The following is a 14,418-nucleotide window of genomic DNA, read 5'->3' as shown; positions in this document are numbered from 1 at the left end:
GTATTATTTAATTTTTTAAACGTTCTTTTATGTAACCTTAACATTATATACAGCTTAATATTTATAGCTAAAGGTATAAAGCCTGTCTGAAGGTTATTAACATTTTAAATCGCTTGCTTTTCAGTAGCCTATGTTTATCAGATAAGCTGCATTGAAAGTTAATTTGTTTTTTAAATTGCATAACTAAATTCCATTACCAACATAAACTGGATACCAATTATTTCTTCTGTTTTTACATCTCTCGCTTGCAGCTAACTTTGAATATATTCCCGTCAGTTCTATTTTCCGTTAAAGGCCTCAACATCGCGAATTTCGGACAATAATTTGTATTTATTTCTGTAACAAAAAATATAGACTATATGCCAACATCATAGCGGCATATGAGCTCATGTTGTCATACCCACGCCAATAAGAAATATAAATAGCCTATAAAGTTGGTATTTCGAACTATACTCCTCTTTTTTCGATCGTTATTTATATTTCTTATTGGCTGCTCGAAGAATATTTTAAACCAATTAAAGGTGTCATAGTGCACCCCCCTGAAGAGAAACGACCATATTCCCGTTCTTATTCTACACGCAGCCGTGGTGATATAGTGATAAAACACTGATGAGCTCGTGCGGGGCTAATTGATGAAGACCTTTATCACGAGGTCTCTTATTGTGGAGCGGAGAGCGAGGGAATGAGACAAACAGCCGTGAGCTCTAAAGGTATTTTTTATTGCTTGAGAACGGCATCACCTACAGCAGGCCGGAGGGGGGGGGCTATATAACACAATCTCTATCTGCTTTAAGATGGAGTGAAGAGAAACGGCGGCTTACTCCTATAGAACAGGGACACAAACAAGCTGGACCTACAAACCAAAATCACACAAGACAACATGAATTCTGCGGCAGGCACAAAATCATTTCCACTTGCAGTGATTTAGATGAAAAATAAATCACAGTCTGAAATCTGTAGTGTAGTAAATGAAATCGATACAAAGGAAACCTAATGCTCAATGATCTGCAAATAAGGCTGAAACAAATCAAAGCTCCCTGCTCTTCCCGCGTTAGAGGTTCTCTCTTTTTTACATGACATAATCAACACCTTTACCACTTATGCTAGAACTCTTACACTTCATCTCGGCTTAGGATACTTGGCACCAAATGCAGTAACAACAAAGAAAGGACACACAAAAACACATTTGAAGGACACCCAAGCCTATCTAAAATATCACATTCAGAACCATAATGTTATAGAAATAAGTTAGATAAGAATAATAATGAACTAATGTGAGAGCTATATATGAAACAATATCTTATACACTTGCATGGTCTATGGCACTGCTTAAAACAAGAGTCTCTACTCAAAGGTCACTCTGCATACTTCAGCATAAACATTTTGGTAAGAATTATAAATTATCTCTTTAAAAAGTACAGTATATAAAATGAGACTCAACTGATGTGTCAGGCATGGCAATGTGTTGTGCACACAACAACTCAAAAACAAAAATGTATATATTTATATATATATAGAAATTGTTGAAATAAACGGAAAGGTTATCTGTTCCAACAAAGGGACCGCAAAGTTTGGTCAGAAAGAGAACGGCACTAAAATCATCAATAACTCTATGTTATACTGTCCAATGTACAAATAAACCTAACAATATAGATACACAACTTGTTTTGCATCGCACTTAAACACCTTACACACTGTGTGAGAGTAGCTCTGTACAGAGAGGCATCCCTAAACATGGCAAGTACGGTGTCTAAAAGTAAGTAGCACTGATTTAGATTAGAGTTTTGGCAACGAGGCTGCGGCATGGAGAAGAGTCGTCAGTCCTTTTTTCTTCTTCTTGGGGGGAATGGGGTTGCATGGCAACAGTGAGGTCAGCGATGTGTGTCTGTCTGGAGCCCTCGGTGCTCGTCCACATCTCAACAAGTGTTTTATGGAGAGAAAACGGCAGGGTGTATGGATGAGGCGTCAGGACAACTGCAACTGCTCAGCACTGCTGAAAAACTTCAGTGTATGCTTGTGCAAAGTGTGTGTGTGTGCGTGTGTGTGTGTGTGTGTGTCCTGTTTGTTTCTCTTGTGTTCTCACAGAGGCGCTTCTCGGAATATCTTCTCCCCCCTTTGGCAACACTTCCCTGTCGAGAGAAGAACACACATTTTTATTCATAAATGCCAAGTAGAGTTTCAATCAGATACAAATGCCCACTTCTTAACCGTAAGCACAAGATGCAGTAAGTCAGTCTCTTAAAATGACGAGCATTTTAAGCTATAATTTTTCCACTGATGATGTTTTATTCTGGAATAAAACTCTTCAAATACCATTTGTGCAAAGTCATGAAACCTCAGACAAATCAAACATACAATGGTGAGAATTATAGTAAAGAAAAATTAATATTTACCACGACATCACTGCACCACACAACACTTGTGCTTATTTGCATTAGGTTTACCTGCCCCCGCTGTTATTCGGAAGGACAGGAAGACAGGCTGGTGGGGGGACAGAGACAGAGCAGTTAGACCCTGTGGGACAGAAGGACCCCCCCTCTGACACACAGGTTAAACTCACAGGGCATTTTTGGGCCCGTGTGCTAACTACATTGGACATTTTTTAAACATGGCCTTCTGGGATTTTAGCAGTAGTGTGTGGCGGGGGGGTTCTGTCGGAGTGCTCAGGTCACCTCACACACACACTCGACCGTCTGTGTCACACTGACTGTTGATGAAAGACCTGACTTAAGGCGCCTCTCTCCCAGCGGACGACCCTCTGTCTGACACCCTCAGACTGGAGCGCCCGTGTTAGACTCTGTCTCTACAGTCAGCCCCTCTCTGTGCGCCCAACACGTTTCCATTATTCTTTATAAAAGTGCTGCAGGAACGAGTCAGCATTTTTACAATTCTGTAACCTAGCATCAAGCATCAATTTTCTCCAACGGGTTTTTGATTAGATGCCTGAAAGAAAATCTGTGGTAAAATATGAGATGTGTATGCGCCCATCAGTAAACACCCCACTGCGTGAATTGTGAAGCTTTATGTGTCTTCTTAATAAAGGTGGTAATTAAGTGGCTTACATCACTAAACCCTATCCCATCATACACAGGTGTGTGTGTCATCATGTCGTGAAACCATGGCAAAGTGCATGATGCTGTTTTTACTCTCATTTCATCTGAGAAATCATAAAAGTGGTGATTATATTCAAAGTTTCTCTTGTCATAGGAAACTGTAGGGAGTGTAGTCAGCAGGGTACTTCCTGTCGGCTGTTGAAGGGAAACATTTCAGTTCATGGCAGAATGAAATATTTATTTATTTATTGATCGTATTGCTTTTAGAAAGAAGTTTCCTAAATTAAACCTGGTGAGGGATTAAGGTTATATATTCCACATGTCTAGTGTCTGTTCAGTAGAAATATGAAATGAGGGAACCAGCAGCTTCCGGCTGCAGGGATACGTGAGTAATGCTTTACAGACGGCTCTGACTGCTGGTGGGGACATTCTGATGCAGACTGAATATATGTGTACACTTCTTTTGTAATTGTTGATCAGTGGGACTTTGCTTGAAAATGTTCTTTCTACAACAGCCTTTACACTACTGGAAACTTAAACTATTAATGATAATACTGTTTGTTGATAAATGAGCACATTAATGTGAAAGTTGCAATTCAAATGAATGCAGGCGGAAGCAAGTGTAATATAAGTCAAATACATGTTATCCCCGCTAGTAACAATAAAAGCCTCATATAGTTGGAACACATTGAAGGGGAATCATGCATATTGGCACTTTGATTACATGTTGTTCCTATAGTCCAGAGGTGGGGAACCTTTTTCCTTTCAAGGGCCATTTCAATTTTTTCAACATCCTCCGAGGGCTGTACAAATTATTGACCTCTCTCTGCTTAAAAATCACAGCCCATTCATTTGGCCTTTCTTTCATGCTGTGCAAAGAACAAGCAACCTCTTAATCCAGATATCTTGCCATGACTCGTGCATGCATTCACGTGCACGGTTGTGGCATGACCACCAACACAGAAAGATATGGACACAAGATGTGTGCAAAAAATGCATTTAGTTTCCTATCCATGTGAACATGATTTAAGTGGGAGGGACTAACCTCCTCTAGGGGGGTCCGGGGGCATGCTCCCCCGGGAAGGTTTTTTTTTTAAATATTGAAGTTGAAAGCATCACTCTGGTGCACTTTGAGAGCAAAATGAAGAGATCTATGGAAACATCTCTCAACACCCATTTGAAACAGAACTGTAAGCAGATTTACTTTTTCTTTATGGATATTTTACAAATCACTCCCCTTTCAAACTGTATTCTTGTTTATTAATAACAACTTTTTTTTACTGTCATAATAGTATTTTATACCCGTTTACTTTATTCTCTTGTTTTTTGATAACTATAATGATCATATAAAGATGTGCCTTTACCTCACTGGTTGGAGAAAAAGCTTCTTATATTCGTTAGCATAGCTAGCTAACCAGATGCTAATAACAACAAAGTTATTGACTGTATGATCCGAATGACAGATGAACAGATCGCCACTGGGCTTACAACTAAAGACACAGCCACGCAAAAACTGCAGCATGTGTACGGACATAAGTCTGCAATTTGTTGAAGTCCCGGAGCGGCGTTCTGGTGCACCCCTGTCAGACGAGACATATACCACGTGATGACACCTAAGGCTGGTGTTGTGTTCAAGGACCATGACAGTTGCCAGGAAAAACAGGTACTCGCATGTTTAATTATTTTGCGTCTACATTTCTTGAATTTTTTTCTTTTTTGCGTGTGTTTATAAATTACCTCGAGGGCCATATCAAATGGTCTCGCGGGCCGTATACGGCCCGGGGGCCGGAGGTTCCACACCCCTGCTATAGTCCCTGTCCAATCATTTGAATCAACATAAAAAACTAGAGTCAAATCAAGTATAAAGTTTGGAAGTGGGTCATAGATAATCTCCTGGGACATATAGAAAACTCAAATATTCTGTGGGTCCACAAACTCCTATTGATGTCATTCTTTCTTTATACTCAAAATGTAATACATTTGAGACCTTCTTCTGACTTGAACATATAATATGAAAATAACATTTTGGAATTCTAAATGAAGTTTGCGTTCCCCTTTAATATCCATATGTACACATGAAATACAAACAGTTGTTTCCCACTAGATGTCGTGAGCAGAGATCAGACTCACAGACTCAGTCGACATAGATAATAACATCACAGTGAAGATGTGGCCCCAGAGGCCCCTCTCTTACCTTGTGGTCCCCCATGCAGACGTTGGGTCCGATGTTATCATAGACTACAGACTTCTCTTCGTTTTCAGGCTGCAGACACACAAAACCAAACATTATGGGGTGAACAGGATGAAGGCTGCAGTAACACACGCTGAGTCAGCAGCCGTGTGTGTTATTGCACTCATGACCTCACCTGTCGTGTGTATGACACACTCACGGATCAGAACTCAATGCTCTGGCTTCATTAAGCACAATCAGCTGGGTTATGGGGGGGACTTTCCAAATACAAGTCGCTTGGAACTGCACCAAATGAATCAGGCTGAAGTGGCTGCACTCTTTTCCATATTTTTGTATTCTAGGAAACATTTTTGATTAACTTTTGAAATAATGAGTTTAAGTTCAACACCATCCTAAACCAGTGCAGTCACTGTGTTCCGTTTATTTGCATTATATCGCTGGTTAACACATATATTATACATTCATTCCAATCTGTGTTATAACTGAACGTGTATGGGGGGATACTGGGCCAACATTAAAACGGGCACCAGTTAGAGAATGTGAAGACATTAAAGGTTTATCATTTGCTAAATACATTCAGTGAATAGAAGTGTGAGGGATGGCCGTGACTATAATCCAGCTGATTTACAGAAAGCAAAAGGATGTTATATTATTGTTTTAGCAAACCTCTATGGCGCCTGATCAATCGTTCACGATGGAGATGCATCTCACACCGTGCGCTTACTTCATGTGAGAGTTCTAACAGATCCCCGCAGAGCAGTCGCACATCACGGTGCGGACTCATTCACAGAGTGGACGTTCTGCTGCTACTGTCATCTGACCCTGTCTGAGGAACCGTGTTTCATATCACCGCTACCCGCTCAGTGCGCTCACACACACACACACACACACACACACACACACACACACACACACACACACACACACACACACACACACACACACACACACACACACACACACACACACACACACACACACACACACACACACACACACACACACACACACACACACACACACACACACACACACACACACACACACACACACACACACACACACACACACACACACACACACACACACACACACACACACACACACACACACACACACACACAGAGAGAGCTTGAGAATGACCCATAAAGTGAAATCCAAATTAACTTCAGCCCAATCCTGCGGCGGGGGGGTCAGCTCCACCTCACTCTACCTTTCCTCGGGGGCCACGCTCTGGCACCCCTCTATTTGTCTGGCAGCCGGGCCCCCGACTCGCTGCCTCCCAAAACCATGGATACATTCATCAAACACACACTTGATAATTTACAAAGGCAGCATAAAATGGTGGGTTTTCGGGCTGCGTAATCTTTAGACAGATAAACAAATGACCCGGGGGCTCCGGCAGAGAGGGAGTGCTCGCTCGGCTACACATTCATTACCGGCGCTGGGGGCCGGGGCCCGCCGCGCAGCCAGCGGCAACCTTTGGCGTGTTAGGGCTCGGCAAGCAGAAAATAACATGATGGCGAGTTAACCGAGCGTGCCATGATAGATGAGGCCCGCCGCTGTTTACGGGCTGTGTCTCAACAATCTGTACCGCTGGAGCCCCACTGTGTGCTCAGTGAATCATCAGCCAATCTGAGAGCACACTAACCGTTCCACCGGCCCCCGCATTACAAGCAATTAGCCGGTGCTTGAGGAGGACAAAAGCAAACAACAACCCAGCTGTGTGTGTGTGTGTGTGTGTGTGTGTGTGTGTGTGAGTGAGACACTTTTACATAATTCTGACACATTAAGTGGGTGAAGAAACTGGCTAGTCTCTGTTTTTAATATAGTTGTTGTTCTCGTGAGGCTTCCATTGGTAAAGAAGAAAGATCAGGAAGGGATTCTGGGACAAAAGAGAGCCGAACTTCCTGAGCGCCCCCTGCTGTGGACTGTACCTGCACCATACACTCAGCCTGGAGGAACACGGGCCATCTCGTAGATGTACATGAGTCTCCTGGGTAGGGTTCCAAATAGGAAACAACATATAGTGTGCAGACATGCAGGTACTTTCCTTTGATGTGGCTATGTTACAGCATATTAAACTTTAATTGTCCATTGTAATGCACGATATCATTGCTGCGAAGCTTTTTTATTTTAACTACTTTCTACAGAAAAAATGCTGCTTGAAAAGCGCTCGCATGATTTTTGACGTTTGGACGACACACATTTCACAAGCAAAACGTAGGGGCATGTGAGCGCCTCGGACATTAGACTACAACACTGGCTTCATGTCTAACACACAGACACACACAGACACACACAGACAGATACAAGACTGGAGTGTAAGCACTGAGAATACTTAATTCCACCGTGTTGGGGAATCTGGAATGGGAGAAAAATCAAAAAGAGTTGTCTTATGGGAAACGGGTTTCAACAGATCTGGGAGCGATGTGCAGAGCAGCCAGACGGATCTGTTTGTAATCCAGCACACAGAGAGGGAGCAGGGATGGAGGTGGCAGATCGGCTGCAGTTTACAATGCTGGATGGATTTGAAGCGGGGCCCCAGGAAGGAGGCAGATCTGCTGCTCCATTGAAACCTTATAAGAACTGGATATACTGTCTGGGTGGACCCGTGGCTTAGCGCTCCAAATGAATATTCCCCGACACCTCATCCTTCCATCTGTGAAGTGCCAGAGGGTAATGTGGACGAGGCGCGATAGAGTGGTAGAAGTAAAGGGCGAGACATTTTTAAAAAGAGACCTGTGTTCCAGCTGAGGGAGGAATGGTGACATTTAGTTTTAAACACAACTCTTAAAAGCAATGGGGTCAGGAGGGGCAGGTCCGGCTCACCTTCAAGACCAGGTCCCTGGCAGAGGCAGACAGCAGGATCCGGTCACACCAGGCGGGGCATCGGGTGTTCATGTACTGCTTCCCCTGGCTGCTGTCCTCACTGTAGGGGTAACTGGGGAGACACGGCAGGACAGTCAGTGACGGAGCGGTACAAGTGTATCCATGATGTCATAGTGAGTGCTTGGTGGTAACCAGGACAGCCAATAAGAAAGGGTCTAGAGGGGTTCAGGGATGAGTCCTAAACCCCTGCATGACTTTGCATGTTTTGGCACTTCCCAGACTTTTTTAACATCATTTTGGTTCCCTAAATAAGGTCTGTGAATAAGACAATAAATACCCCACTGGTGAATGTCCGAAGCTCTTTAGTGTCTTCAAAAAAGCGTTTGCTAACAAGTGTCTAAGTGAGCCAACTAGACAACATCACGCCCGACATTAGCCGTCTTTAGCTTAGCGACAGTGACGTGAAGTCATGCAAGTAAGTAAGCAAAACTTTATTTATATAGCACCCTTCACAACACGAATGTACAACGTGCTTTACAGTATACAGTACACAATACAACATTCAAAGTACAACTATAACATGTAGAAAAAAGCATAAAACACAGCGAGTAAAACATAGGATAAAACAGCTACACACTCACCTCCTCTGACAGTGTTCTGCTTTATCCATAGCATTACATTAGCTATCTCTGGCAATTGCGTTCACACGTCACATTTGAACTAAGATTATCAGAAACACGTGTTTGCCACACAATTCAATTCCAAAATGCAATGGAAGAATCATCTAATTTAGTCATGAGCTCAGAAACAAGTCATCCCTATAAATATGATTTGTATGAATCAACAAGGCTCCAGAAGCGTGATAACTATGAGACATCATCTGCTTTATCTCAGACATCAAAATGTTTCCTGAGAAAACAGCAGGTCCATGAGTATGTCCAATCAGAGCCCTCTCTTGTATCAACACACATGAATCGCTCAATCAAAGCAATCTCTCTGTGCCAACTGTGCAGCTTGTGAGTGTGTGCTCGGAGCGAGAGGAAGAGAGGAGGAGAGGAGGAGAGGAAGATGTATTCAGAGCGGCCAGAGGGAGATCCAGTTGCCCATATGTATCGCTGCATCCCTACAGAGTCATCAGAAACAGATTAGGCGCTGCAGCAAACGGCCATGAGAGATTGTATCTCTGAACAGCAGGAACCAGCGCGTGATTTAAGCTCCGGCAGGGCTGGAGCCGGGCGGGGAGCCACGGAGCTGATACACATTTACATTGTTGAGAATTCACTTTGCGCCTTCGGCTCATCAAACTGCTTCACATTTACATGCCACCGATCCAATGTGTGTGTCGGCTCTCATCAGGATGTAAGACCGGGCTTACGTACTGTAAGACCAATCCAATTTGCTCCTTCAGTGCCACGCGTGCTAACCGTAGCAGAACACAGAGTGAGGATGGTGGGATGCTAATGATGAAATAAACACACACATCGGCCTCCAATTCATCACACGAGCCACCAATGATAGCTTCATTGGACTGTGTGCGAAAGGCAGAATGCATTTTATGAGCCTTTGGTTTGAGTTAGTTTGCGTATTATATGTGCATTCAAATCTCTGTGGTTTCTCCTGCAGCTGCTGCTGTAACTACAGACGTCTTATCCACCATAATTAACGCTTTCATGCAGGTTCTTAAAGACGCTTTATGGCAATAGACTCCTTTCCCATTGCCAACCAACTAGTGCCTTTCTACTCTTCCTCCTGGTGGGCCACGATCTGAGCCAAGGCCACGCTGCAGAGCAGAGTTTGAGAAGTCTCTAAAGCAGTTTCGGTGTTCGCTTCTTTTTCGATGACTGTTATTTACTTTCTTTTTTAAACTCTCACACTTGTTGGAACAAGACTAACAAAGATGGTTGTCATTCGAAAATCAACAAAGTAAAGTTATTTTTTAGTTATTTTTTAACTGACCGCATGTGTGGTGTGTATAAACTATAACAATTATCCAAATCCCTTTATTATACATTTACTTCAATGCGCAGAAAGAAAGCATTTGTTTAACTAATGTTAAAGCGACCGGTATTGCTAGTAATAGTAAAAAGTACTACTTTTGTGCTCACAGCTAACCAGTCTCATTCCAACCATGTACATCCCTTCTGATTAAACGTGGACTAATGCAAATGGGAGGAATTGAACAATGCTGCCAGGTTTTAATGTTCCATCTTAACAGAGTGGGTTTAGCTGTGCCCCGGTGACCCGGGGGTTAGGGCGCAGACCATGAACCGCAACATCCACGGTTTGCATGCAACTGGAGACCTTTGTTCGACTGTATTCATGCCACCCTTCTGAAGGCTCAAGCATTATACTGATATCACACGGGCCTATCATTCTGTCGTGCTCAGGCTCTGTCATTTCCTGTTTGCATGTGTATCACTTATGTCACTATGAATGTTAGCTAATCCCATTCCCAGTGGCCACGTCCTGGTGGATCAGATATTCTGTGCATACCAGGTTGTGTTCATGGGTTTTACAAGATGTTCATGCAATGTATTTACATAAAGCCTAGAACACACACACACACACACACACACACACACACACACACACACACACACACACACACACACACACACACACACACACACACACACACACACACACACACACACACACACACACACACACACACACACACACACACACACACACACACACACACACACACACACACACACACACACACACACACACACACACACACACACACACACACACACACACACACACACACACACACACACACACACACACACACACACACACACACACACAGCCCCCCCACCAGGTGTACAAACAGACCTGTTGAAAGCTACTTAAAGAGGGTCCCTGCCTCCAATTAGCATTGATAGCACTTAAACCATGGGGGAAATGCATGGGGTCTGTGGTATGCTAATCAAAGGGCTAAAGGAGTGATCCCGGGATAAAAGGGAGCATGAAGAATAGGATGAGTGAAACGGAGATAGACAAGGAGGCAGAGGAGAGGGGATGAAGACGGATCAGACAGAAGGAGGCAGAGTGAGGGTGGAAAAGAGCAAAGTCTTCAAAGGCCTGAGAGCTGCTCCACTTCAGGGTGGCCTGCATGCTTCCTGAGACGGACCCCGGCCTGAAACAGCCTGTGAACAATCGTCCTATCAGGAGCCTCTGTTAAAGCTTTATTGACTAACAAGCCCGGGGTCATTTTGGTGTTAAAGAGATTGAGAGGAAATCAAGTTTTCTCCCTCTCTCCTTCAAACAATGAACTCCCGCCTGATAGCAAACTCCCGAGCACTCCAGCAACAAAACTCCACTATTGTTCAGTCATTGTTGACGACAGCCAGCCATTGTAAAAGCTGATTAAAATACTCAGCAATGGTCATTAAAGGGCCATTCTGCGTCCATGTGTGGCGCTATAGGTTGTTCCCTTTCTGTTTGGCCGCACCCTCCGCTGGCTCCGCTGGAGATAACGCGTCTTAATGCAACAGCAAACAGTGGAATGGCGCGCTGGGGCCAAAGTGATTAATGTGTCCGATTAGCGAGCTCACAAAGTTATCGGGCAAGGTAAACGGTCTGAGAGGGCGTGCGGGCTGGAGGCCTTCAGCTCGTATCAGACCCTTATTGCCCAAAGCAAGACTAATTACACTAATTAATGGGCCAAGCTGATAGCTGCAACAACTGTGGACCCGTAAAGGGGGAGGAGCTGCACTTCACCGTATCCACACACACACACAGACCACATTAGCAGCAACGTTCTGTACACTGCAACCGGCTCTGGAGCCAGGACACTGCCTATCATTGTGACATTGTAAAGTTACAGAGAGATAAATAACAAATACAAAGCCGTGACAGTAGGGATACGGGTTGAGTCTTTAAAGAGAAGTCTGATATTGCCACCATTAGATGTTATTGAAAGATGTGTTCTGTTAGAGTTTAAGACCCCTTGTAACATTTAGAAACTACCTGTACAACTGACTTCCTTCACCTAATTCATGCATCAGGGCCAAATTGTTCATTTGTACTGGTAGTACTCAAAATGAAGATGATATGTATAGTATGTACTGTAGTATGTTTTTCTTTTAACCCTTTCACTAAACTGGCTGCCCCTAAAAAAATTGCAAAAAATAATAATTCTGGGAAAAGGATTTTGACTACAACGAGGTCCTCTCCCACAACATGCAGTGCTTTAGTCATGTGCAAGGTCTACGTTTCTTAAGTTGTGGTTGAGCCAGGATGCATTCCCAATCCACACTTAATACTAATTCTAAGCAATTCGAAAATGCAAAGTGTTCAAAATGTAAAAGTGGAAAGAATCAAGTTTAATCTAAATGGTCAGAAAATAAACCAAAACAAAATCTTTATCTTTGAATGTTTCATTGACGACACTATTCTCCTAAAGGTATTGCTAACTGACGAGGCTTGCTAAATCCTCAGCTTGATTGAAATCATTATATAATCGCATATTGTGAAATATCTGTAAAAACGAGTTTCCGAAGTTAGCATAAGGTATGATGTGTGAGATCAATATGCAGTTGAGCTTTCTGAACGGATCTGCCCAGTTGTCCACCCAAGAGGCCAATACAACACAAGGGTATTATGTATAGTACATATATGCTTACACACTATTAAGCGTTCAGGTAAAGAACAGTTCAACACATATGGCCGTCATAATTGTTGAATGATAGAAATATTTCTCTCGGCGTTTTTTCTTTTAACAGACATCACTTTTTGTGTAAAGTTGACACAAGTACACTGCCTTCCTGCTTGCACTCCCATTCTTTTGTGTAGCTGACCACGGCCATGTGTGTGCGGCCGCCCATCGAGACGCTCCAGCACCCATTGAGAGCGCATTCATTCATGCTCGGTTTGGGGTTTAATGTTTGACTTGGCTGCTGACACATTACCCACATGTGTTCCGGCCGGCCTCAGCTTGTTTGTCTTGCAACAGGAAAAACTGCTGAGGTGAGCACAGGCCCTACCTATGGTGTGTCACTCAGCCTCACCTAGCAGAGGGAGAGGCTCACATAGATTACCGTACACTATACAAGCTATTGGATGCATACAAACATGATCTGACTACAGTTAAAGTATCAAGATATACGCTGTGTTTAAAGTGCAGATGTTGTAGGAGTACCAACATGCATCCTCAGGACCAGAAGCTGGACCCTGGCCTGGACTGCTCCACACCAGACTTCCTTGTCTCACACTGTCTTATCTCCCCATCAAAAGCTATAAAGTGTTTCTACAGAATGACCAATAAGTGACAGGCCAAACAGTGGGCTATTGGGAGCTGAGTATTTAATGACGGCAATATAAAGTAGGATATAGGTAGGGCAGGAAGCCAAAGATAAGTCCTAGGAACAGTAACATCGGTTCAAGGGTGTTAAAGAGCACTTGGGATGTTGGAGTGGCCATTGGGTAAACGTCAGAAAGTGTGTGTTTCCAATGACTCGCCGCCTCCGAAGCTGTTTGTTTGCCGTTGTCAGGGGAGGCTTGGCAAAACACAACACACACACACACACAGATTGAAAAAGATCAGCCAAATGCTATCAATAAAGCTGAATGTTTGCTTCAGTCTGTAGAGCTGGGAGACTCGCCCGCGCAACATTGGCGTAGTGCAGTACAAACAGAGCGAAATGCCATCGGTAGCTCAAGGCTGTCAGCCTGCCGGAGTTCAGCTATGACACGCTCTGTCTTTAGCTCCTCTAAAGGAAGACACAGAGACACAGATGGCATCCATGTCGTCCCCTCGGTGTGAGACTGTTTAACAAAGCCTCCCTCTCAGCAGCATCATCTCAGGAGAGGCATGACACACGACAGTGGCCCGTCTTCAGCTATTATCGCCACAATGGCCCCTCATCATTTCCACAGGCTCTCTCGTAGTTAGAATGATGGATGCGCTGCTGGTTGTAAAACAATGTCCCTGTTCAGCAGATCGGCCTGTCACGCTGGATGCTGCGCTCGCGCACGCAGCCACACGCTCACAGCGCCTCGCACGCAGTGCTTTAACCAAACACTGATGCTAAAGTGCGTCTGTGGTGCTCTTCAGATGGAGTCACACGCCTCCCATGCAGTGCAGCATGGCAGGGCACAAGAAGCCTGTCGGGATGCAAACAGTAGGGCTATCGGACTAATGTATGCTCAGTGGAAACACACACACACACATGCAGAGAGGGTGACATCACACGGACAGGCCTTCGGGCTGAAGATGTGTGTGAAGAGTGTTGTTCTCAGAACAATGGCGCTGCCTGTGTACAGGAGAGCCATCTGTGTGAGCACTTCCTATGAGCTCCACACGAGTCAGCCTGAAAACTCTCCCGATGT

General features: G+C 44.0%; 1 protein-coding gene across 2 annotated transcripts in view; it reads right to left on the bottom strand.

Moving 5' to 3' along the window:
- Positions 1-698: 698 nt before the first annotated feature.
- LOC117459683 (inositol polyphosphate-5-phosphatase A) overlaps positions 699-14,418 on the bottom strand; it is a 201,661-nt gene continuing 187,941 nt past the window's right edge. The window contains exons 13-16 of one of the 2 annotated variants that reach the window (XM_034100754.2): positions 8,077-8,188; positions 5,248-5,316; positions 2,394-2,481; positions 699-2,129 (exon numbers count right to left, since the gene is read on the bottom strand). In XM_034100754.2, coding sequence (XP_033956645.1) covers positions 2,401-2,481; positions 5,248-5,316; positions 8,077-8,188 — 262 coding nt within the window. In that variant the 3' untranslated portion in view covers positions 699-2,129; positions 2,394-2,400. The remainder of the gene's footprint in view (positions 2,130-2,393; positions 2,482-5,247; positions 5,317-8,076; positions 8,189-14,418) is intronic. The other variant, XM_034100752.2, reaches the window with a different exon arrangement.

Source organism: Pseudochaenichthys georgianus, chromosome 15 (assembly GCF_902827115.2).
Source record: "Pseudochaenichthys georgianus chromosome 15, fPseGeo1.2, whole genome shotgun sequence".
NCBI lineage: Eukaryota > Metazoa > Chordata > Actinopteri > Perciformes > Channichthyidae > Pseudochaenichthys > Pseudochaenichthys georgianus.
This window is presented reverse-complemented; position numbering and strand designations above follow the sequence as displayed.